General features: G+C 38.3%; 1 protein-coding gene across 1 annotated transcript in view; it reads left to right on the top strand.

Moving 5' to 3' along the window:
- The window catches only part of EPHA6 (EPH receptor A6), a 795505-nt gene that overhangs the window by 498095 nt on the left and 270253 nt on the right, over window positions 1-27157 (top strand). Inside the window, 1 exon segment of the mRNA XM_040980604.1 lies at window positions 12981-13143. Coding sequence (XP_040836538.1) covers window positions 12981-13143 — 163 coding nt within the window.

Genomic DNA, 27157 nt, shown 5'->3' with positions numbered 1-27157 from the left:
AATATTTTAAAAAAATTAGTCATTTGGACATGTGTGTAACAAAAGTAACTGACTTGAGACCCATATGTAACTGACTTTGCATGACAACTTGTCAGTGGAAGAAAATTGTGGACACTGATGGTTTAGGCAACATACAAATATCAGGGGGACACTTAAACACCTAAGGTGTCAGATCTGTGGGTATTTGGTTGACTTTTCTAACTTACCAGACATGAAATTAAAATGTGAAACTTTATTTCTGGGAGATTTACTGAATGACCAACAGATCAATTAACTCAACCATCGACTAACTCAAAATATTGTTTATTATTAAACTATTTTATCTTTCTAACAACACAGACGTTAGTTTAATTGGACTAACAACAGCAACAATAATTCAAATATTTATAGAGAATCTTCTAGGTGAGATGTATAATAAGCCAACAGAAAAGAAATAACTTTCCTCATTTCTCATTTGAATCATTAATTTATTCAAACTACTGTCAAATTGTTATATCAATCCTTAATAATTTAAATGTCAAACTTGCAGAGCAATTAATTGAATAATATTTTATCCAGTAACTTAGATAAAACATCATTACCACCTATAATTTTGTAGGCATATGCAGTGGATTTATAAAGGTTAACAAGCATGCAAAACACCCACAAGAAAATTTTAGAAAGCCTCTGATATTATTTCAAAACATGATTACCTTGAGGGCACACGTATCATTTGCTGGACTGCATGTAATATGTGTTGATGCTAAAAGAATTAGCAATGCCAAATTACAGTCTTCTAAAACTCTCACATATTACTGTGCTTTATCCTCACAACAAACCTGACTATGAGATAAACTAACAACTAGGAGCTCTGCTGGCCTGATCCTAACACCAACATTTTCTACATGTTTTCTAAGTAATTTGGCCATTTTCTATAACAGTAAATTTAACCACTCTTTCAAAAATTTAATTATCTATATACAGATTATGTTCCTTGAAAATAATGATGGATGCTAGATTCCATATGAATGTCTCTCCTTTCAGCTGGACTTCTTTGCCATCACTACCGTTTCTCAATATTTAATATTCAGAGAATGTGTTTAATTTTCATTTTAAGTGAACAAGATATATAATAGAAGTAATATATGATGAAAAGTCATGAATGCATTTCAGAGTGATTTGGGGTTATCTCCTATTTTGGATTACTGGAGATAATCAAGAGTTGATTGTGGTAAATTATAGCTGTGGTAGACTAAATGGCACTTCTCCAAAAGTGCAGTTAAAAGTATTTTGTGTACTTATAATAACTACTTCTACATTTTTCTTTTACTTATGCAAATTTTGTGACTTTGTCACATCAATGGGTAATTTTTACCTAAGGAAAACATTTCAGAACACTCTACCCACTAGTTTAGAATGCCATACCAATGTAGTACTTAACTCCTTTTGTCCCCATGTTAGAAACCTCAATCTTGAGCATTTCCATGAATGCAAGAAAAAAAAAGCAACTGTCTTGATTACAGCATCAGAATCTAACTATGACTATTTCAGGTGAAAATGAACACACAGAGGAAGATGAAAACATCTGTGTCTCAGTAAACCACAAATGTAAAAGAGTAAAGCACATGAAGGCTGAGATTTATTAACGACAATGCAAGTCTCTTTGTATGGCTCCCTCTCAAGTTTGCAGTTATCTAGGAAAAGTCTTTAATCATTCTGGTTTGGGCAGTAGGAAAACTGTTAGGATGCATAAAAATGTGTTCACAGGAAGTTAAGTGTCGGCTGGAAACTACCCCTAAACATGCCCTTATTCTGAAAGGGTTACCAAACATTTTCTAAACACTCCTTTGTTTTTTCTACCTTTTTTTCTTTTTTCTTTTTCTTTTACTTTTTCTTAAGGAAACTATATCTTTTGTTTTGGGGCAAATACAGTCTACTTGCAATAAGTATTGGCATGCAATTAAAGAATACAGAAGGAAACAAAAAGTGTAAAATTGAGTAATACTGGTTAGCATCAAGAAATGTAGAGATCAATTTGTTTAATATACCTAGATTTTCTTACTGTATAATATATTCATATTTCTAAAATAACAGTCTTAGTATATTTGGACAATATTGCTATTTCAAAATTAAGAAATATAGGGTGGGTCTCAGAGCGGGGCATCTCATGTCTGGATCCCAGACCACAACCACCATATGCACATGGTGAGCTGTCTCTGGGCCTGCCTGGCATCCTAGGGCTGCTCCCTTCGAGGTGAGTAAACCAAGGGGGGAGGTCTCCATGACTAGCAGGCCCGGGGCCCACCCGCTGCCCTCAATGGGCAGTGAATGGGATTGGGGAGGGGCGCGACCTTGGGCCTGGGAGTTTAAACTTCCAGCAGCCTCCTGGCTGCTGGTGGGTCTCAGGATGGGGCGTCTCATGCCTGGATCCCAGACGACAGCTACCATTTGCACGTGGGGAACTGTCCCCGGGCAGCCAGTGCGCCATTTTGTGCCAGGCTGCACCTGCTGGCCACCCAGCCGGAAAGCTCTAGGGTTTTGGTTCTTTGAATCACTGTTTAGGTAGGCCCAGGTTGAATGCACTGTGCTTCTAGGATGTGAAGCATTTGTAAAGATCTCCAATGGCAGTAGCTCTTCCTTTGTAAAACTTGTAGTCACTGAACAATGCTGACCACAGAACACCAGTCCATGCAAAAGCTATGGCTCAGGGCTTGTCCATCAGAATCTTACCCTCTTACCTGACATGATGATGATGGATCAGGAGAATGGTCACATTAAGCAGGGCCATTACATTAACTAGCACTAGAACAATAACCAGGGACAGATTCTGTGAGGAAAGTTTGGGCCAAACCCTGTGGAAATTCTAGCCCCACTGGTTAGAGTTGGGTTTTGATGGACTAAGCTAGGTGTGACCAAGGAGCCTGCCATCAATCACAGGTAAAGGAACCCCCAACAGTCTGGACTGGTCAGGGCAGCAGCACCCAAATGTGCATCCTGAATAGGGTGTGGGGTGGGCCGGGCTGCAACATTCACCAGCTCATACAAGGCCAAATGGAAGGCCAGACTTTGCCGGAACCTGGCCTAAACCCAATGGCATGTATGAGAACTGGGTCTGGGAGTGGATTAAGTGGACAAGCTTGGGAAACTCCCCTGGCGAACCATAGCTCCCACTGGTGAACATGTGGTCTGGATCTGGGGGTCAGACAAGCTGGGCAAAGTAGCTCCAACAGCTGGCTAATGTGTCAGTTGGTAATGGAACGGCGTGGACTGGGCAGGACTGAGCAAACCTTAGCCCACAAGCGAAACTAGAGACCAGGAGGGAGCACAGATCATGCTGAGCTAGGCTCTTGTACCTACTGGTCCACATGAGCCAGGAACACTAAGACACAGTGTCTCAGGCAGAGGTCGGGACAGGTGAGGGAATGAACCAAGCTGAGTCAGAGCAACCACTGGCATGCGCGTGATCTGTGGCTGGGAACAGGCCCAATTGGGAGCTATGGGGACACCCTAACTGGGTTGAGGTCCCCACCAAAGGGCATGTGGCCTGGAATGGGGGCTGTGTTCTGAACGGGAAATGGTTGTAGTCTCCCTTGGCACAAATTTGGACTGGGATTGGATGCACCGAGCCGGGCCAGACCCCAACACCCTCTGGTGTCCTGGAGGACCAGGGTAGGTGTGCCATGGACTAAGCTAGGTCTCAACCCCTACTGAGCCATGTGTGAGCCGTATGTGGGTATGGACAAACCATTGCTGGGCTGAAACATCCAATAGCAAGGACCAGTTTGGGTTAAGACCAGTCAGGAAAAGCCACTGTTCCTGCTAAGACAGGAGGTGAACTGAGTAGGGCTGGCTCATGGACCCATTGGTATGTGCAAAATCTGGCATTGGGAGAGGTTCTGATGGAGGAGCCTGGGCAACTCTTCTCTGGCAGGACACAGACCCAGCAGGTTAGCGCAAGAAACATGATAGGAAATAGCCCAGAACAGGCCATGGAAAGTTACCCATGGGCATATATCTGGCATGGATCGAGGGAAGACCAGGCTGAATCTGTTCACATCATCCACTGGCAAATACAGGCATCAGAACAGGGTGTTGGTTGAGCCAGGTTCGGTCACAACAAAAACTAGTGCACAATACGGAATGCCAAGATGAGGTTACCTGTAGTGGAAGCGACCACAGAACCCAACCAGCACACGTGAGTTCCATGAAGGGAAGGGGCAGAGCCAGCATGGGAATAAGGGGTGATTCCTTTGCTGGACAATTACTCCAGCTGGAGAGCATAAGCTGGGATGGGGGCAGACCAGACTAGGCAGGGCTACAACACCTGTACACCTCATGTGGACTATATCAGGGAAAAGCTGCGCTGATTATTCCTACTGGTTTGAACTGCAATTAGAGGGTTGTTTGGGCTTAGCCAAGCATCAGCTGGCAGAAACTGGCACTGGGGGCTAGTTCTGTCAAGTCAAACCACAGAACTACCTGGAGAGTGCATTATCGGGGGTGGGAGAGGCTTGGGAGGGTAATAGTGGGCTCATCCCTCTTGGATTACCACTTCTATGGGAGGACATAAAACTAAGATAGTGGCTGGGATGGAATGGGGTGTGGGACACCTTGGACTACTGCTACACATACTGGCAAACCAGGGTAGGGGGCAGGCCTGGTGGGGGTTATTGAGGGTCGCTCCAACTAGGCTGCAACTCCCACTTGTTTATGCGAGGGCTGAATATGTGCTGGCAGAACCAGGCTGGACTGCAACACCTATTGGTTCCAAGTGGAAGTCAAGGCTGAAAACAGAACCAACCCAACAATTGCAACCACCAACTGATCAGGGCCACGGACTGAGCCGGGCCTTGTACCTGCTAGTACATACAAGCATTTGGTCTGAGAATACCTCAGACAAAGTTTCTTTGGGGATCTCCACAATCGAAATGCTGGACTCAGAACCCAAACCAAGAAAAGAGAGAAGACAGAACAGATCAACCAACCATCTCAGCTATATGTTGGCAGCGAAATACAGGGCAAACAGAGACTCTATGATGGACTATGTCAATCAGTGGATTCTTCAAAGACCTCATCGTGCTTGGAGTGGCAAGACTGGCAGTGATTCATAACTGGTGAACTATCAAAACTACTTGAGCAAGAACCTCGGAGCATGCCCTACATGCGGGACCTGGGATGGGTGGGAAATTGGGTGGACCTTCTCCCTTAATACTCCGCTTTAAACATGAAGGAAACAATATGGAAATAATAGTCTTACCCACTTTCCTATAGCCCTTGAACCTTTTTACCCCAATTAACTATGTAAAGATTGTCAAAAATATAATAAAAAAAGTAATTAAAAAATTAAGAAATACACAATACCAGAAAAATTCCAAAAATACCTAACAGAAGCTAACAAAAGGAGAATTTTCTAGGTGATCAGGTCCTTCAGTGGATACCGAATATTATTAATCCCCCAATTTTGGAATGTTCATTTATTGTCAAGTACTTACATAGCATTCATACTTTATACACATTGATCATGCACTAGGGCAAAATAAATTTCAACCAATTCCTCAGCAAAACTCATGCTTTGAAAATTATGTAACAAAAGTCAGATAAGTTTAAGAAAATAAACTTCTGTACCCACCCACAAAACTATCCCTTTGAAATTTTGGGGTTTTTAATTTAAAAAATACTTATTTTGTTGAAAGACAACATTACTGAGGGATAGGAAGGGGCAGAGAGAGAGAGACCAGGTCATCAGCATGAAACTGGATCAGAAGTGGAACAGCCAGGACTCAGCCTGGCGCCTGCTTTAGTTCTGAGAGTCATAGTTGGCACCCTAAATAGCTGTGTCACAATGTTGGCCCATATTTGAAATTTTAAACATTATATTATGTAATTTATATTGGAGTTTTATAGACATATATTATATATTATGCTTTTAATTCGATGATAGTGTAATGGATATATGTCCCATACTGGAAGATGAACAATAGGGAAAAAACAAAATAGAAACATTGCATGATTAAAAATTAATGAGATAGAGTAAATATATTTGACCTTAAAGTCAATTGCCATTGTTTTTTAAGACTGATCCATTAAAGAAGCTTGCCTAGTAATAATACTAGGAAATATTACTTATTTATGAAAGAAATTTGTAATTATAGAACAAGATAAGATATAAATTTGTGTCAATAATTGTGAAACAGGTTTAATGATTTTCTGGTAATTATCAAAAGTGAAGTCTTAGAACTGAATACATTAATTTTTAAAAAGAATCAAATGCGTACCACTAGTATTTTTCCTTTTAAGTAAGTTTTCAGTATGCCAAATAATTTTAAATTTTAGAACATAAAGTATAATATAACACAGGGATTGATAGCAGAAAGAAAGTGAAGAAACAAAAAAGTAAGTGAAGACATATAATTATATTTAAGAATGACATGATTAGAAGTTTTTTTATTAAAGAAAATAGGCAAAATACATTTTCTACTTTTCCTGCAATTCTTCAATATTTTACTAAAAAACTCAACAGTGTGATAGGATGACCAAATAAATTACAAATTCATTTTTGATTCTCGCAGTAAAATGTTATAGATTTAGACAATAGATTTGGCATAGTTTCTGGTCATATGTTTATATATTATAAGGTTTCTGCCGCTCTGATGAATGAAATATTCTAAAGCAGTTTTAACTAGTCATGGTTACTTTGTAGGAACACCACTGAGAATTATATTTTGGCCATATAGCTCATTTCATTATTTACTGCTAGTGTTTTTCAGTTAATTCTCTAAAACTTTCCAAGTTTCCTAATTAAGAGATAAATGGTGATTTATTAGTTTTTGCTGAGACTTTCCTGCATGATTTGAAAACTCTGAAGTCTCAGTAAATTGTGCTTGAGAAGGAACCTTTTATGTATACCATATGTTATACCGACGGTAGAGAAAGACTATCTTCTAAGACTTACAAAAAAGAAATGGATTCACACTTAGGAATAATTGATTCAACTGATACAAGAATAGATGTTGATGGCTATTTACAAGTGTAGGCTGTATTCATGATTATGTCTGTTTTAGGGGAAGCATAGTTTCAAATTCTGGACTCACTTAATTCATTTTGGTACTCTATTTGGTAGCTATTGGACTCAAGGGCACACAAGGATGAAAACTGTCCCATGGATAAATTCCATATTTTATTAGCATGTTCACCACTGTCTTCATTAGGCCAATGACAAAAAGCATACAACATTGATTTTTACCATAGACTATGATATAAATGTCAAAATTTCCAACTATTCCACATAGTTTTAAATTGTTCTCATGTGAAGCCAATCAGCTACTGTTATATTTTAAAACTTTTTAAAGAACGTTTTTTAAATTTGTCAAATTTTGTTCCCAGGTCAAAACTTATATTACTGACTCAGTTTCAAATCCCCTGTTTTACATGAAAGCTGGCTACAAGGCATAATGTCAAAATGAAATAAAGATGACAATAGCATGCATGGATATGTTAGCCTTAGCAGAACATAATTTATCTTGGAATTATCTAATTAAAACCTTTGATGCTGAGAATTGGAGGACCATAGTATTCACTTATACATGTCTAATTCATAGCCAACCAATGATCATCATCTGATTCAATAGCCATGTTGTATTGAAGGCCACTTCTCATGTCTAGATGATCAAGAATGTAAGCTGTGGGGAGAAATGTGATAATAGTAAGCAGAATAGCACTAGAAGTACACATGTATACTATTGAGGCACTTACTGCTGGAGAAGCAACAATTCAATATGTACCCTCAGCCCACTTTGAGGAGCTTCTGAAACATCAGTTTACAACATTGCCTCAGAAAAAGTGTTGACCCCGTGAAGTACCCATTGGCATTCTCAAACTTTTCTGCAATGAACCGTTTGAGAACTCACCCACACAGAGTCTGGCAAAACAAGCAGGTAGCTTCTCACAACACCTCTGCCCACTCAGCCCTGTGTACTTGCTGGGAGGTTCCTGCTTGCTCTACCATGTGCTGGAAGCTCTTGAGAGGAGTACCAGGAGCAGCTTCGACTGCAAAGGCTCCCAGAAACAATCCAGCAGCCCCACTCACATTTCTACTGTCACAGAAGCAGTCAAAACCCCAGTACACTCCTTCAGGCAGACAGAAGGAACTCCTTTTAACTTAATCATGATCCAAACAGCCCAGCAGCCTTCTCTGGATGTGTGGGCCTAGTATAGTCACACAAAAACTGCCAGGCATCTGTCCTATTCCTCGCCAGCTTTAAAAGGACTTGACACTTATTCTCAGTAATTCAGCTTATTGATGCCTGTAGTAGCAGAAGTTTGACCTCACTCATTCACCTTTGGCTATATAGATGCTGGTTTATGTCCTGACTAATCCACTTCTGATGCAGCTACTTAGTAATATCCTGGGAAGGTAGCTCAAGTGCTTGGGCCCTTGTCAACTTAGTAAGAATCCTAGATAAACTCCAAGCTCCTGCTTTAGGCCTAGTCCAGCCCTGGCATCGCAACCATATGATAAATGAAACAATAGAAGGTAGTTACCCCTTCATTTGCCTCTCCTTTTCTTTCTCGTTTACTAACTTTCAAATAAATAAATGAATGTTTAGATATGCATGTGTAAGATACATATTGGGCCTGGCATGGTGGCCTAGTGGCTAAAATCCTCACCTTGCCTGTGCTAGGATCCCATTTGGGATGGGCATCAGTTCTAATCCAGGTGGCCCCACTTCCCATCCAACTCCCTGCTTGTGCCTGGGAAAGCAGTCAAGGATGGCCCAAAACCTTGGTACCCAGAAGAGTTCCTGGCTTCAGATTGGTGCAGCTCGGGGAATGAATCATCAGACGGAAGATCTTCCTCTCTGTCTCTCCTCCTCTCTTAGCATATCTGACTTTGCAATAAAGGTATAGATTATGTGTGTATTTTCGGAAATGCTACAAATGACAAAATATTTAACTTTGTTCCTGAAAGTTATTTCCCTTAGTTGGAAGCTCTTTACTTTGCTCATCAAAGGATAGGTAGCATAAACTATTTATTATTTTTGAGAGTTTTTTATTGGAAAGGCAGATTTACAGAGAGAAGGAGAGATGGAGAGGAAGATTTTCCATCCACAGATTCATTCCTCAAATGGTTGCAAGAGCCAGAGCTAAGCCAATCTGAAGGTAGAAGTCAGCAGCTTCTGCTGAGTCTCTCACATGGAATCAAGGTACCACGCCATCCTCTGCTGCTTTCCAATGCCATAAAGAGGGAGGTGGAAGGGAACTGGAGCAGCCAGGACCCAAACTGATGCCCACATGGGATGCTGGCTCTTGTAGGTGAAGAATTAGCCAATTGAGCCATTGTGCTAGCCACACAAGCTATTTATTTTTAACCAATAAACATTAGAGTGCAAGACTACCAATACCTTATTCCAATGAGTATACTATGTACAATCCACAATTCGATAAGGTTTGCAGTCCATGGAAATGTGCATTTGAAGTGTCACTTTCTACCATTCATTTAATACTACCTTACTTCTTGTTTTTGCGCTGTCAGACTTTGAAAGTGATAATCTTGAGTCGGCCACAAATATTTTTTTAATGTTTTTGTTTTTAAATTAGTAAATACTTAGAACTGATACCTCCTGAAATGTAATAGTTTCATTAAAGAGTGAAATTTGTAAGCCTGAATTATATATTCAATAAGTATTGCAGCACAGAATAAAACTTGTAAAATTAATTATATACTTATATTTGAAATCACAATGAAAATTTTAATATTAAACTTAAAACATGAGAGCAGAGGAAGCAGTATAAACTAACACAAACTATAAAAAAAGGAAATCATTTGTTAATAGATTTTCAATGTAACTGAAAATAAATAGCGGCAAGGAAAACAAAGCAAAACTGATAGAAACCTTTGGAAAGTTTAACTATGAAGAATAAGGCAACACAAAATCAAATAACATTACATTTTAAAGAGATTTTACTGCAGATTCTGTAGAGGTGAAGAACAGGAAAGAATTTCATGAACAATGAAATGGGATCCTAGAGAAGTTGAACACATACATATGACACAGCTAACAATTGCTTTATGGTACAAGCTTGTAGTATAAATTCCAGAAAAGCAAGTGTACACACTCTATTCATGGATATTCAGAATTCAACCTGCTAGGGTAAAAGAAAGAGAGAAAGAGTTCTTTGTGCAAAACATGGTCTCTATCTGGTGATAGCTGCTTTGAGTTGAAGTTGATGTGTCAGTAGAAAGGTAGTTAGTTTCAGGACATTTGTGCCCAGTACTTGTCATGGATACAGGCAAACTTGGTTTCCCTAGAGCTTAAAACTCTGAGAGCAAAGAGTATTGCTGTGGTTGGTGAACATTCTTCCTCAGCATGCAGACAGGTGAAATGATGTAAAACAGGACAACAGCAGCCATCGTGCTGGTGGGGAGTGAGCCAGCTAAGGAGACAATGGAGCACTCTCTACCTGAGGATTGTTCAGAGTTGTAGCTATGAGTGCATTTGTATAAGAAGACAATTTGACTGCTTCCTGTCAAGTTAATTTATCTAGTTTTACTAAATAGGAGATTACTAGTGTATTATGTTCTGGTGTAACAACAAAACTATTCCATGAAACTATTATGAGGGTCATTCTAAAAGTAAACTTTTGAATAAATTATCATATCTCTTTGGGGCTAGGCTTTAAAATTTTTCTCTGAAACACCATATCACATTGTGAAATAGCACTCAAGATTGAATACAATACCCCTTACATTGCAGAAAAATCCTTGAAGCGTGGAATATTCTCCTTTAGTGAGAATTAAAAATGTGGACTAATAAATTTACAACAGAAACATTATTTCTTCAAATAGTCCAATGTTTAACTCCATAATATTGATTTTAAACCCCTTAAATTTAAAGGCTTTGGCATTAGCAGGCTCTTAGTTTTCATCCTTAGCAGATAATATTATAGCCAGAAGTGATTTATGTATTTTCCTTTATTTCTTGGATTTTATGCCAGATGGATAAATATTTACTTTCTAATCTCAAAATTACCTAGAGATAAGTGTAAGTTGCAATTTCCCCACTTTATCTTCTTTCACTTAAATTATTGCTGTAGTTAAGCCATTCTTTTCCTTGTACTTTGTATTTAATAAGCTGTTGTACTATTTGGAATATAGATGACAAATTCAATTCCTCAGCTAGACACAGAAAAATCATATAGCATATAAACTTTTGACAAATGAGGCCATAAAGTTTAAAAATGTTCCTTAAAATAAGAACCTTTTCCCCAAAAGTAGCTTAAGGGAGATGATTTTCATAGTTCTGAAGCTTAGAGCATCACCAGCAAATAAATGAAGCTTGGCAAGTCTACATATGTGTAGATTTTGATAACTTCATTTGTCAGTCTGGAAGGTCTACTAAACAGCAGAGACTGCCAGGCAAATGCTAAATATGATCTTCATTGGAATATTATACTAAAACTGAAGCTTCAAATCGATGATTTCATTAATGATTTTGAAAGTCGCTTCCTTACTTGAGAATTTTTATCTTTAGATTTCAGAAGAGAGTAGCTCAAATTAAGTAAATATTGACCTAGTTTAGTTTAATGTGGACTTAAGAGTTGCTCATACAAGTTGCATATCTCTTATCTGAAATATCTGCACAAAGAAATGCTTCAGATTTCAACTTTTTTTAGTGTTTTTAGAATGTTTGCATATGCATAAGGTGATTCTCAAGGATACAACCAGAGTCTCAACACAAAATCCACTTTTTGTTCCACATACACTTTATACACATCAATCTAAGGTGATATGGTCTTAGTGTACTTGTGTTTTGACGGGACCTGTCATATGAGATCCTGTGTGGAATCTTCCACTCGTGGCATCCTATTGGATGCCAGAAAGATTTTTTTTTTCTTTGTTTATTTTGTAGCATTTCAGATTTTTAATGGAAAGATGCTCTACCCATACAAGCTTTTTTTTAGATGTCCTACTTAAATTAACATGATAATGTTATCTTGTATAACACTACTCAAAACCTGTGTTGAGCTGAATTTGCCCCCACTACCAGCAAGAATAGATCAAATATTCTGTGGCAATAGAGAAGCAAGCTCATGTACTAGACTATTACCAAGTGGATCCACATTGAGAATACCATGGGAAAGCCATTTCTTAATGAGGTATAGATGTTTGGCAGTTAGTGCAAGAGACTAAGGCCCAGTTCTCCAGCACTGCTGTTTCTACAGGTGTGAGAACCTTATTAAATCCTTGCTCTGTCATCAGTACCCCTCCATGAACAGATGGTTTTTAAAGCTACCACATAGTCACTATGTAACTTGCAGTTGTATAACAATACTTGTGAGTAAATCATTGAATTACCCAGGAGAGGAATCAATTCTCCCTGAAAGAAAAAAGTATCATTTGATTTCTTCAAGTTAACTCAACTTCATTTTTTACTACTGGGAAATCACTGAGCTGTAAATCAAAACAATTGATTTCTAGATACAATATTTCAAACTTTAAAAATCAATTAATTTATTTTTCCTTTCACCCACAGGTCTACCCACGGATAGCGCCGGCATTTTGGCACTACCTGCGGGTAGAAGTGAGTAGCGGGTCCTTGAATCCTCCCACTTTTGCTCCTTGCACTCTGCTAGTGTGTTCTGATCTGACGTGCCAATTTTTCTCAGCAACATCTCAGGATGTAGCTATCATTCTGTGTAACCGTGCTCTCACATCACCACCATTCCTTAGTCCCAGGTCAGAAATCTAAATTTCCAACAATGTGAGTCCAGTACACATAAGAATAATCATTTTGCTTACTAAAACTCCAAATCAGGACCAGATCATGTGCTTCACAGTGATAAATGACTAACTACTAAATTAAGGGAAACCATGCTTACATTTCTTGTATTCAGTACCTTCAGTATTCAGACCACAGGTCCTCTGTATGATTTGGGAATACCTCACAGAAATGGTAGGGTCATGCTGCTTTATTTCCTTTCTCCTCTGTTCTGTCCCCTAGGAGCATGAGCAGCTTACCTATTCTTCCACGAGATCCAAGGCCCCCAGTGCCATCATCACTGGTCTCAAGCCAGCCACCACGTACATATTTCATATCCGAGTGAGGACTGCAACAGGATACAGTGGCTACAGTCAGAAGTTTGAATTTGAAACAGGAGATGAAAGTAAGTTTCATGCAAGGACATAAAGTAAGATGTTACTTTAGTACCTTGACCTGAACCAAGTGTCCCACATTTTAGTAGCTTTTTCACTGGGACACTTTTCATGGCAATGTATACGCAGTTGTTTCAGCTAATGTTCTGATTCTGTCTTTAAGCACTTCTGTGAATTGCCTCACTCCATCACAGTTATGATGTGGCCCAAATATTCCTCTTTATCCAGAGTTCATCACTCATGCCGTTAAACAGAGTCTCAGTGGATGATGTTAGCCTGGTTGTTTGCCAATCCTGGCATCACAATATGTATGATAATAATATAAAGTTGAAAAGAGTAAGACTAATTGATTTCAACTATGAGTTCAAAATTGGGAAGCTTTGTGGGTTTATAAACTAAATCAATAAAAACAGTGATCGGAAGGCAAACTTCTGACATATATACACTGTAATTTTAAATACAGGTTTAATGGACACTTTCATTAATCCTATAGATTCAATACACTGAAAACCAAAATGGAACATGAAAAGTGAGATGTTACATTGTCATGTAACACAGACTTTGAAATTTCTTATTCTAAATCCGACTTTACCATGAATTCCTTTTGGCTTTCAAATCTCATTTTAGGGGCAAGTGTGTGGCATAATGGGTTAAAGTGCTGATTGGGATGCCAGCATCCCATGTCAGAGTGCTTTCAGCTTAGTTTCCTGCCAGTTCAGCTAAGAGGAATAGATAGTGACTCAGTGCCTTGGTCCCTGCTGCTGGTGTGGCAGTCCCAGATAGTGCCCATAGCTCATGGCCTCATCCTGATGCAGTCCCACCTATTTTAGGAATTTTGGAGAATAAACCAGTGGATAGGAGAAAGCTCTCTCTGTGTCTCCTTCTCTCTTTCTGCCCTTTAAATAGATAAACATTTTAAATTTTGAAAAATTCCTTCAAAAATAATTTTGTGGATAATAGCTTCTTTTGTATAAATGTCAATGGAAAGTTTCAAATATATCAGTATAATAAAAATGTCTTCCCATGGTTGGTAAACCACTACATCGAGATAATAAAACAAAAAGAAAAAATCTACTATAGTAACTTCTTAAAGGTTAAAATGTACAATTTAGGGAGAACTTATCAATGCCTGTAACGATGTGGATTATTTTGCATGTATTCTGTCATTCAGACCTTACAACACTAGTAACCAAATTTTCTTTTCCTAATATTACTTGTAAGAAATTGAAGAAAAAAAGTCAGTAAGCTTTTCCAAATACATGCATCTTGTTAGAATCTGTGCTAAAATTTGAAACCAATAGCTTTTTCCAAGACTCTGTTCTACTCTATTATTCTGAGTGCTGAGATCTATAATTTTAATTAGTGTGAAGTGTTAGTCATGAGACCATGAAATAAGCCACTGTTTTTCCAGTTTATCACTCCCTTGAAGTGAAGCTACTTGGGTCTCAAGTTCTGTGACAGAAATAATATGTTGTTGTTACATTGCTAGGCAATATCGATTTGCAAGAACTTATTTCTTGTAAATATTTCTAACTAGAACATAGAAACGCTCTGACATATTTAAGTAAGAAGGAACAAGACTTAGGAAGACAAAGTAAAGTAATGATAAAAATAAAAATAACACTTGGGTCCTGGATTTTTAATGTCAGTGACAGTCATTTATAATCTTATTATAGGCTATTCACTGCTCAAACAAGATATTAAATTATTGGGAATAGAGTACAATAACTACAAATCACAAATCCAGAATTAAATCAATATTAAAATAGCCAAAGGACTGCACCTACTGAGCTGGACTGATTATTATTTTTCCTGCCTAATGTCAAGCCCTACCTAGATATAAAGCCAAAATCCAAGGAAAAATTAGGCCAAGAAACAGTTGAGTCATTGCCTTTTTCAGGTGGTGTTCATTGTTGTTACTAGCAAAGCTCAGTAGGTTCTCAGAATAAGCTATGAACAGGGAAGAAATTTTATTTGTAAGGTGCACAAGGGAACATGAAATGAAGAGGAACCAGGAAAGCACCTCCCAGGAGATAGGGTGCCTCCTGAAAGGACAGAGGGAGAGGCACTAAGGTGTTAGGAATTGTCCTGGGTTTTTAAGGATTTCCTGATTCCTCATTTTGTCATTGAACTGAGTAGGGGTCCCTCTGATACCCACCTCTGCCAGCCTGCAGATCTTCTCCGTTGGTAATCTCTGATTAACTTGGAAATGGCTGCACAATGCCTGTGCTGCTCACTTGAAGGTATTATTTCTCTGGCTACCTGGAGACTGACAAATGTTGGACTTTCTGAGAAATGGCAAGTTTCCCTGCTTTAACGAGGTGTCAGATTCTCGGGATTTAAACAATATCCTGTTAGCCAATATTGAGAGTATGTTCAAATATGGGGCAGTGAAATGATTGGCTTCAGGAAAATGGTCTCATAAGCTTACACTCGGACCTGATACAAGATTTAGGGAGCTTGGGCAGTCTAAGTTGCTCTTTCAGAAAAAAAAAATCATGAAACAAAATCCAGATAAGTCTTTCTGTTCATCTGGGCTTTCTACAGAACGTAATCTAACCCCAATCTTAAAAGTCCCTTTTGGTCTAAATATTAGAAATATCATTTGGCCTTAAATCTAAAGTTTAATTGCTCACATTTTCATACCAATACTTTTTTTTCAGATGTTACCAAAACAAAAAGGTATCTCCTTAGTAGAAAGGTTCCATATTCAACAACAATCTAATATAATCTTAATTTGCTCAAGATATAGAACAGTTTAATATGTGTCTTAGTCTGTTTAAAGCCCCAGAGATTAAAATAGTACTGATGAGTGTCACAGTCTTTACATTCCCACAATTTATAGTGCATAGGCTTAGAGGAAAATATTTTAATTAAATACAGGAATGGTGGCAAAAAATGTCATAAAGACATGTGGGAGAGACAGGGCACATAGAAGAAAGTTCATACTTGATACTAAATGGATTCTGGAAGGCATGGAGAGGAGAAGCAATTGGGCCTCTTGTGTGACAGAGGTATAGTCAAGGGACCAAGTTCAGACACTGAGGCAGGGACAGCATGAAAACATGAAACAAGTGATTCCTGTTACTACAATGAGGGGACATGAGCGTAAAATGGTAGAAGAGCAAGATAGTTATATAAAAGCCCACAGATGCTCTTTTGGCCAGGTGAGGGGTGCTGGCCTGCACCCTGGATCTGATTGGAGATCCATTAGAGGATTTGCCCTAGGGATCACATAACTAACAACATGTTCATGACACCAGAATGAACAGGTTGAATGCCTTAATTCTTACAAGACTACACCTTCAACTTTAAAAATTATACATATTTATTTTATTCAAAAGGCCTGAGAGACACAGAAACACAAAGAGCAGAGAATCTCCTGTTTCCTGATTCACTTCATAGATGCAACCAACAGTTTGGGTTGGGCAGAGCAAAGCCAAGCGCAGGGAACTGATTCTAGGTCTCCTACACGGGAGGCAGTCATCTGAGTCATTACTCACTGCTTCCATTGTGTAGGAGAGCTGGAGCCAGGAATGGAGCCAGACCTCAAAGCCAGGCTCTCTGATGTGGGACGCAACCATCAAGGCAGCCTCTTTGCTGCTGAACCAATTGCCTTTTATTATTATTTTTAGAAACTTATGTTAGCTCACCAAAATCTGGCAACTGGTAAGTGGAGAAACAAAATTAGAATCCTAGATCCATCTCATAATGGCAGCAGAAGAAATGAAATCTTTAATCTAAATTTCTAATTGTGAATGACATGAAAGTGACTTTGATCAAAACAAGATATGAGTCTCAAAAATATAAAATCCTGTTTGGGTGGAGAGAATAGGTGTTAAGCCAATTATGAAAAACAATAAGTACATTTTCTTAAAGAAAAATAATTATAAAAATAATTTTGTCTGATTATTTAAATTGCAATTTTTATCCAAGCAAGCTATTCAAATCCAATAGAGAGTTTAAATGAAACATAGGATGGAGAATGAGTGTACATTTACTATAAATTCTTTTTTTTTAATTTCTGAAATCTCTGAAATTTTTCCTAATATATACCTTTTCTTTTACTTTTTAAAAAAATTTCATTCTTCATGATTCAGTTCCATAGTCACAAGAATTTGCTCTTCAACACTCATGTCTACTCCCCAATGCTTTCTCCCATATTGTTACTATAGCATAGTTCTTCAGCAAGTTACAATTCCAACATTCCGCTTTTTAAGTATTTCTTGGCATTGTAGGTTTAGACAATGATAGAAAAGTCCAGCATCCTATTGTCACGAAACAGTTAAGTTTCATTGGGAGTTATCTGTCTATTTGAGAATTAGAGACACATACTGCAATGTATCTTCAATCCAAGTATTCTAGTCTCCATTATAGAGTTCATCTATGAGAATATATGTATTTACATGTTTACCTATATATCTACTTATTTTGAGTTTTGCATGAAGGTTGTGTTATGTCAAACAGAACATAAACTTTTTGCCCTTCTGGGGTTGACTTATTTCACTGAGAACAATAGTTTTAATTGGAACCTTTTGTTGCAATGGTAGAATTTAATTTTTAAAATGTTAAGTAGTATTCCATGGAGTAGATGCATTACAGCTTCTTTATCCATTCCTTTTTGAGAGGCATCTGGATTGTTTCCATGTCTTCACTGTTGTGATTTTGCTACTAAAAATACTAGATTACAAGTTAATTTATCATATGCAGATTTCATTTCCTTTGATATGTTCCCAGAAGTAGGATAGCTGGCTCATAAGATGAATTTTTAGTTGTCTTACTATTCTCCATACTAACTTCCATAATGGCTACTGTAATCTACACTTCCACCAACAGTGGAGTAAACTACCACACCAGATGGTGTTATTGCTAGATTTCCGAATGTAAGCTAGTTTCATTGGAGTTAGGTAGAACCTCAGTATTTTTATTTATTATATTTCCCTGATAGCTAAGGAGCCTAAACATTTTCTCATGTGTCAATTAGGTATTTGAATAAGGTTCTTTTTTTAATGCTTGCTTATTTCCTTCACCATTTCTTCACAGGATTATTTGCTTTGCTGTCCTTAATTTTTTGAAGTTCTTGGTAAATCATGGATATTAGCCCCCTATCTGTTGTGTAGTGTGCAGAAACTTTCTCCCATTCCATTGGTTGCTTCTTCACTTTGTTGATGTTTACCTTTACCATGCAAAAGCTTCTTAGTTTAATGTAGTCTGAAAACTCATGCTTGATTCTTCCACTTCACTCAAGGACATTTAAAGAAGGTAATCAATGCGTTAGTTACTCACATATGCCCCTCCATTGTTGTGATTTTGTGCGTAAATCAGAGCGGGTAGATGAATGGAATACTTTTCTGCATTATGTTGTGCCTGAGTGAGTATGTGTAGCAACTGCAGTTAAGCACTGTTACCTCCTTTTTGTAAATTAACATGCTGTAACTGGTTTATGCCATGTTAAAACATGATATATGTGATTTTTAATCACAAATACATTGTTAATTTTAAAATTGGGGGATCATTTAGGCAGAATAAAATAATGCTTTCATTGTTAACTTTTCCTCTTTTTTAAGATTTATTTATTTTTATTGCAAAGTCAGATACATAGAGAGAGGAGGAGAGACGGAGAAGATCTTCCATCCGATGATTCACTCCCCAAGTGGCCGCAACAGCCAGTGCTGGGCTGATCTGAAGTCAGGAGCCTATTCCGGGTCTGCCAAGCTGGTGCAGGGTCCCAAGGCTTTAGACTGTCCTCAACTGCTTTCTCAGGCCACAAGCAGGGAGCTGGATGGGAAGCAGGGCTGCTCAGATTATAGCTGGAGCCCATATAGGAGCCTGGCATATTCCAGGCAAGGACTTTAGTCACTAGGCCACCACGCCAGGCCCAACAACTTTTTCTTCTTAACACTTTTCTTAAATCTTTGTTATATTGGATCTACTCTGTTGGTTGAAACACAATCTACACTGCTTCAAATATTTAGAATGAAATTAGCTACGCCATTATTAGTAATAACTAGAAGTTTTGGAATGATTATTAATGGTGGAGCAGAAAGCAGAAAGAGTACTAGCTGACCCTCGTGGAGTAATAAAAAAGCTATCAAATAGGAGGTATGATTTATATTTATGAATCTGTCCAGAGAAGGACAAATCCTAGTACATGGGACTCTAATTTAAAGTATTCTTTTTAAATTTTTTTCATGTGAAGTACTTTTATTTTTAAAAATATTTCATATTTAATTCTTAAATTTTCATGTGTCCCTTAGGTTCAGGGATTTCCCTTTCCATCCTCCCTCAATCCCCATTTTCCCCCATAGTGTAACAATGCTTTAGTTCTTCAGTAACAGTCACAAATTCATCAATCTGCAATTTAAGTGTATGCTGACATTGTAGTTATACAGAATGGTATAAAGTCCAGCACTCTCATGTCAATACATATTTAAGTTTCATTGGGCTATTCTTTAATCAAGAGTACAACTTCAATGTTGGTAGCCATAGTTATCAAAATGCAAACATCAATGGAGAAGAAGAATTTTCTAGCAGTTAGATTAGCTGAATATAAAGTAGCCTATTTTGGAAAGCAGTGATTATCACTAGTAATAGGAATTTGTACTGAAGCTAACTGCTTGGTTGTTCAGCATGTTATAAGCGAAAGTCCTCTTCTGTTAAGGAGTTGAGATACATGTTTAAAATAGCTTCTTAAATTGAGATTAACTAACATTGTAATATTTACTGAGCTCTAATTATGTCCCAAATGGTCTTGGTTTTATCTGCTGACATCTTTGAAGTGGGGAGTTTTACGTCCATTTGACAGAAGTGAAAACTCACTTAGTAACTTGCCTGCAGTTTACGACTTGCAGATAGTAAGTGTTGGAATGAGAAATAGTATATCATGAGACCTCTAATTTGTTTTTATTTTACTTTTTGTTTTATTTTAAAGACAAAAGAAGCTAGAGAGACAGGAAGCCACCTTCCACCCATGGCCCAAATGTGCGAAACAAGTAGGGCTGAACCAGAGCTAAGCCAGAAGTCTGGAATTCCATTCTGGTCCAAGTGATTGAGACATCAACTACTGCCTCTAATTCTATACCATCCTTTAAATAATTATATCCTGCCTTATACTACTGTATCTTGAATGTGATAATTTTCTTCAGATCAGTACAATTATTTATATATCACTACACATCGAGTTCAGATAGCTACGCAGTGTTTAAGTACATATTTCTGAATTAACATGCACATAGAACAAGTATAATGCTGTAAAAGATCAAAATGATGTAGTTAGTATGACTTATTTAAACACATAGGATCTTGGTGAAGCATAATTATTTATATTGGAAATGGAACTCTTACGCTGAGAGAATCTGTGTTGACAGAAACGATATTTTGTTCCAATTTTGTCTGGATCAAAAAACGATTTTAAATTATGGGAGCAGGATTATGTACCATGAGACAGATTGAAGACCTTAATAGGAAAAATATTAAAGATCATAAGTTTGCCAAATGGCCTGGAAAGAAAATCATTAGCTATTAACAGGTACTTAGAAATTGTAAAATGTGCACATCAAAGTGCAATGTTACGTTTGGCTCATTTCCTAAATGGAAGTAACAAACAGAAGCTGATCCATTGCTTCATACAAAAGATAAGTTTATTACAAATCAATAACATACACCTGCATTTATAATATATGAATTTTTTGTACATAAACCATCCTCATTTGGCTATTTTATGAAAACAAAGAACTCATGTTTTTAAATGTTATTTTTGATATTAATTACAAGGTTGATCAGAATTGGAAGGATTGAGGTTTAGGGAAAACTGGGTGAACACATTGTTTAAAATTTTACTATTTCTTCTTGTTTCTAGAGGAAGGGGAGAGACAAAGGGGGAAGCCAGTCACAACTTTGCAAAGGTCCCAGTACCCAGGGATGAGGAACCACCACCTCACATCAACCCACAGTCTCAATGTGTACATATTCCAAGTGTTCTGCCCAGGTGGTTTGGACAGTTTTTGAGTGCTGTCGATTTCACTGATCCAAGGAGAATGTCACCCTCCCAATCTTGATTGACTGATATAATAATCCTCAAGTCTCCATTCACCGAGAATGTTTGTGGTCATCATTTGACTGGGGTGTTTGTCCAGTTTGTTCTGTTCTTCTACCATAACACCAAAAGAGCTTCCATAATCTCCTTTTACAACAGGGCCTGTGTCCACTGTCCCACCTTTTTTTACTAAATAGGACATGTTCTTACAAGTCCCCAAGGACCCAGGCCACATGACCCAATAACATCAGATCCCCCATCCCTGGGTCTCACAAACCCAACACCCACCTTGCAGACAGGCTCCAGGATTCAGGAAAGGCAACCAAATCCCCAGCATATTCCCTGCCACTGGGGTTCACGAACTAACATCCACCTCACAGGCAGACCCCAGGACCTGGATTGGGTGCCCCGAGTCCTGCAAGATCCGATACTCCTGAGGTTCGTGAACCCAGCCACCACCATGCAGGTTGGCCCCAGAACCTGAGACAAACTACCCGATCCCTGTCAGATCCCCCATCCCTGGGACACATGAACCCAGCTTCCACTGGGTCCAGACTGCCTCCCCTTAGCATCCACTTATTGTGCAACCTGGCCTTGTATAGCCTGTCCGCTGTTCCAGTTCCTGTACCCAATCTCAGCCCAGCCTCATGATGTTCTGGACCTAATGTGAACTGGCTGATGTTGATGCCCGAACTGATTCCTTCTTCCCCCTGTATTGGTTATCAAATCTGCCAGAGGATGTTATGAACTGGCCCAGATCATCTGTCCCCAGACCTGATCCATAGGTATGCTGGCAGGTACTGCAACCTGATGTTGTCTGGGCTGCTCCCTGACTTATTTCTTTCATTCACCTGTAAGGACTGCATCCCAATGCAAAAGTTTCCCAAGCACCTCCATCAGGTCTCTTCCCAGTGGCAGTTCTTGTGCACACCAGTAGATCATTGGCCCTGGTTGACTTTGTCCACCTCCTGTCCAGCCAAGAACAGTGTCCATGCTCAACTGGTCCACACACATACTGGTTCTTGCTGTTGGGTGTTGCAGCCCAGTGATACCTGGTCTGTGGCAATACACAGCTATCACGTGGTTCAGCAGAAGTCAAGACAAGACCTGGCACAGCCTGTTCTATACTCAATCTGTCTCTCACAAGTACCAGTGGGGGATGGAGTCTAAGCCCAATCTGTCACTACCTACACCCAGTTCACACCCACGCTGGTTGAAGCCGTGTCCAGCCCAGATTCATGCCCCAAATCCTACTCCCGTCCTCACCAGTGGGAACACCATCTCAGCTGGAGAGTCCCCTTAGCTATCCAGCCAATCCTGTTCCACCTGCAGTTCTTGGGTGAGCCATCAGAGATTGCAGTTCTGCAGGGGTGAGCCCACATTTCCCTCACAGATTCTGTTGTCAGACCCAATTCTCTCTTATTATTTCCTCCAAACCAAGAACCCATTTTTCTTTCTCCTCTCCTTTTTTGTTTCTCTAAATGGCAGCATGGTAGCTGTCTTCTAGAAATTCATGATAGAGTTAGTAACAGTTTCATATTTCTGTCATTCCCAGTGGCTGGTTTTAATTTTTCTTGGTTTCAAATGTATTTTTTCTATCAGCCAAATTGCCGAAACTTTTTTATCATACAAATTGCCTAAATTTTTATGTCAAACTGATTTTACAATCTTGAGTGTTTTTCAAAGGCAAAAAAAAATCTTAGACATTTCAAATTGCTGTCAATCTCACTTAAACACATATATATAAATATATTTATATATTTATATATATATTGTTAATATGTTTTCTAGGAACTATTTGAAATTTAGTTCGTGTTTGGACTAGAAAAATCATTTTTTCTTGCCTCAGATCTTTAAGTGACTTTTATAATTTCATATTTTAGGTTATAGAAAAGCACTAAAGGCAAAGTGAAAAATACCTAAGTTCTCATTCTTACCAAAATGGGGCAATGAATTTGTCTTAATGCTTAAAGGGACAGTGCTTTTTGTGACTGATTTTGTTGCATGATCATTTGCTAAACCTCAAGAAAAGAGCAGAAAAAGTGCTTTGGAAGTAGGTTCTTAGGGAATGTAGACGCTCTAACTAGTCTACAGATATAAGATGATCATACACAGATGTGGTTCTTACCAGAAGGTTAAAAATAGATGATTAGGCTACAGTTGCTCTACTGGAAGTTGTTGACTGGAAGAATTAAGCGGCACAGATTTAGTTCCTTTATTTTCCCCACTGAATTCCATACACATTTTCTAGCCATCATTTTTCAAAGTTTAAAAAATTTGATTTGAATGAGAGTTGTGATGTCTAAGAATGGTGAGAGACATTTTATGTAAAATATATAAATAATAAATATGATGTATCTCTGTCAAAATTGAAAGACATCGTTGGAAAATATTAAATTTGTATAGCAGTGATATATGGTAAAAAATGATTTATAATCATCCAAACATCTGTAAATTTATATTAACACAATAGAAAGCATTGATTTTCCTTTGCCTCACCATAAGGTCACAATACCAAATTGGCTGATATTTATAAAATAAATACAACCATCCCTACCAAGGCCTGTGTGAAGAATTAAGTGCAGCCCAACTGTTTGCAATACACTTTCCTTTTTCAAAGGAAACATTAGTTCTGTGAGTTTAAATTGAGTAATGAGAATTTTTGGCAAAATCTCAGGAGCCCTGTAAGAGATTTAGCTGTGTGTGTACAAGCCCAAGCATGACATGTGTGAGCACCTCACTGTATGATAAAGATAAGCAGAGCTGCAGAATATGGCAAGCTTACCAACAGAAATAAAAATAGCTGATATATGAAAAATTTTATTTCATATATCTTGTGGAAAACTGAATATCCACTTAAAATTTGCTGTTGCCCTATATCTTATACACATATATTTTAATTAACTACCTTGCGTTTGCTGGAAACATAACCAGAAAGTAAATTAAATTTTCAATAATCAATTTCAGTATCTCTGTAAACAATGAACATTACAGTATTACTGAAGTTTGTATTTATATATTCTGCACCAATGCACACTCCTATTTTTGTTTTTGGAGATACATAAATGAAATCAGTAATTTTTATTTTAAACATTTCTTTTTTAAAGATTCATTTATTTTTACTGGAAAGACAGATATACAGAGAGAAGGAGGTACGAAAAGAAAGACCTGCCCACTTGTTCACTCCACAACTGGCCAAAAGGCTGGAGCCAAGCTGATCCAAAGCCAGGAAGCTCTTCAGGTCTCCCACATGGGTGCAGAGTCCAAGTTTTTAGGCCCTCCTTTCCCAGGGCACAGGCAGGGGGCTGGATGGGAAGTGGACCAGCTGGGATACAAATTCATGCCTATATGGAATTCCAGCAGATGGAAGGCGAGGATTTAGCCGCTAAGTTATAACACTGGACCTTAAATTTATTTAGTTTTAAATGTTTGTTATATAGGTGAGTCAATTTCAAACCTCTACTGATTCCTGAGTGAAATGGGAGGGAATTGAAGGGAGTAAAGTGGGTGAGATAAAGACCCCATCTCCCCCAATCCCCATGACTGTGGGGAGGATCAGGAGGGCAAAGGAGAGATGTTGTGCTACTCCTTACTGCCAGATCACATTAGTGCTAAGATGGAAGCGGTCCCTTTATTTAGCCCCAGGGACCCTGTGGTGGAGGACGAATGTCCTAACTGTAGTGCTTGAATGATCTCCACTGTTCTGAGATGGTATTGCCTTCATTATGCAAGATATGAGATACCACTTTCCATACTTGCTGGGCTATTCATGTCTGTTTCAGTGTATCCATAGCTTCAGGAGTTCAGTGAAAAAGTTCACCTGTAGTGTTACTCAACCTACTTTTCTTTTCATCTGTTGCTGAGGTACTGAGGGTCTTTTGTTGAATTAAAGAGGTCAGCTTCCTTGTCTTTCTTGTTGACTTTTTCATTCATTCCTTCATTCAACCAAAAGACATTAATGGGTGGACCAAATATCGAGGTCAGAATTGATAATTCAAAACCAGAAAATAGTAAACGTGTTCTTTGCTTTCTTCACAGCTGATGACAGTCTCAGAATATGAAATAAAGATTATAATATGTGGTAGTGATATGATGTTATAGGGGAACACAGTGAAAAAAAAACACACAAAAACTGTGTTAAAAAGAAAGGTTCCCCAAATAAATATTATCATAAAGGAGATGTAACGTTTGTAAAACCTGGCCCTAACTATGACTGAAGTGGAGGAAAAGAGTGGACATGGAATGAGAGCATTTTTGCAAGTTTCTGTTCTCTGCTCTACAGATAATAATATACCAGCATCAAGATCAAGGACTGCATAAAGCATTCAATATGGCTTGAAGTCACGTTTTCAAAATGTGGGCCCTGTAGCATGGACATCATCAATGCTGACAGCAGGGAACACAGTAGTAGTTTTAAGTTGTAGATCTCATGCTTGCCCTGTGTCTCAACCCGTCTTCAGTGGTTAATAAGACAACACCCTGTATTGAGTAACTTATAAAGATGTTTGTTTTGGCTTACAGTTCTGATCTTTGGTCAAGAGGCAGCGTTTGGTGATGGCCTTGGCAGTCTGGGGAAGCAAAGGACATCACATAGTGAGAGGCAGGAAACTCAATAAATCTCACCAAACTGGTTTCTATGGCAGACTGAAGCTTGGGAAACATTCATTCATGCTGGCAGAGCTCTGTTGACCTCTTAATCTCTCATATCAGGAATTAAGTTGCAATATTTTCAAAAGGACGCAGCTTTAGCAGGCTACTAAAACTGAGGGTAGGACCCAGTATTTTGTATTGAAAAGCCTTCCAAGTGACCAGAAGTTTCATCCTTGAGTACAAGGTTAAGAATAAGAGATAGTGGGCATGTTTATCTTAGTACAAGCAATACAGCATGAAAGGCTGGTGGTTGCTGCAGAATGTCACTTCTTATCTTGCCAGTGATGCTCAAAGTTGCTGAGTTTGTTTTCTGTCCAGCTAGCAACAGTTTTGGAAAGAGGCAAGCCAATCATGATGAGTTTCTCATAACTTAATTCCCTAGGCCATTGCCAACACATCTAGTTACGTCCTCACCTTCAGTTTGTTGTGGCCCTCAGACCCCACCTTCCGGTGATTCCAGAATTTAGAGTTTTGGCAACATAAATTGAAACATGGGCTTGTTCTTGGTGAGCATGCGAACCTGAATAATTCTTAATGGTTCACATTTTGTCTCTAGAGTGTTAAGATATGATGAAGTATATGACCTAAGCACCAAAGCCTCCTGAGACCGCTTTTGATAAATCATCCCATTAACAGACTTTCACAAAAAGATTAGCTTCACAAATTCTGAGCAGTAAGTTATCTGAAGAGCTTCCTAGATCTGGTCAGCATAGAGGAAGAGATAATGAGTCAGACACCAAGCTAACATGCCACAGAAAGCTGTTATTGCTTGTCTCAGATTAGATTACATGGTAGGGTATTTTAATTGGTACAGGCAAAACAAACCCTTCAGTTAGCTAACGTGAGACTTAGTCTCATGCTTCATGGGGGTTTTCTTCTCTAAATCTTTATTCTTCATCAATGAAAAAATTTTAAATGTATTAGCTAAGGTCCTTTCTCCAAATATGAGAAGCACCCCAGTGATGCGTGAAACAGCCTGTAAACTCTTGTTCTTAGATCCTGCAGAAGACAGTTTAATAAATTACAGTTTTAATTTCCTCATGAGGAATCTAGAAATTTATTTGTGTAACCATTCATTAGTAAACATTACAGTCTACATGCTAGTCTACATGCTAGGGATACTGCAGAAACAGTCTAAAACCTATGGAACTATTCCTCAGTGTGTCCCTGGTGAGCTCTTTCCACTGATCAAGCCATTGCATGGAAAGCTCCATTTCAAAAATCTGTGTTCAAAGAAGGTTGTTTAAAATAGATGATGAGAGGTGGCCTGGAAAAGAGTAAACCTAAAAAAGGAGAGTAAGGAGTTTTTGCTTCCTAATTTAACAAAAAGTGTCTGACAT

The sequence above is a fragment of the Ochotona curzoniae genome, unplaced genomic scaffold (genome assembly GCF_017591425.1).
Source record: "Ochotona curzoniae isolate NIBS_2020 unplaced genomic scaffold, NIBS_Ocur_1.0 contig_3498, whole genome shotgun sequence".
Taxonomy (NCBI): domain Eukaryota; kingdom Metazoa; phylum Chordata; class Mammalia; order Lagomorpha; family Ochotonidae; genus Ochotona; species Ochotona curzoniae.
This window is presented reverse-complemented; position numbering and strand designations above follow the sequence as displayed.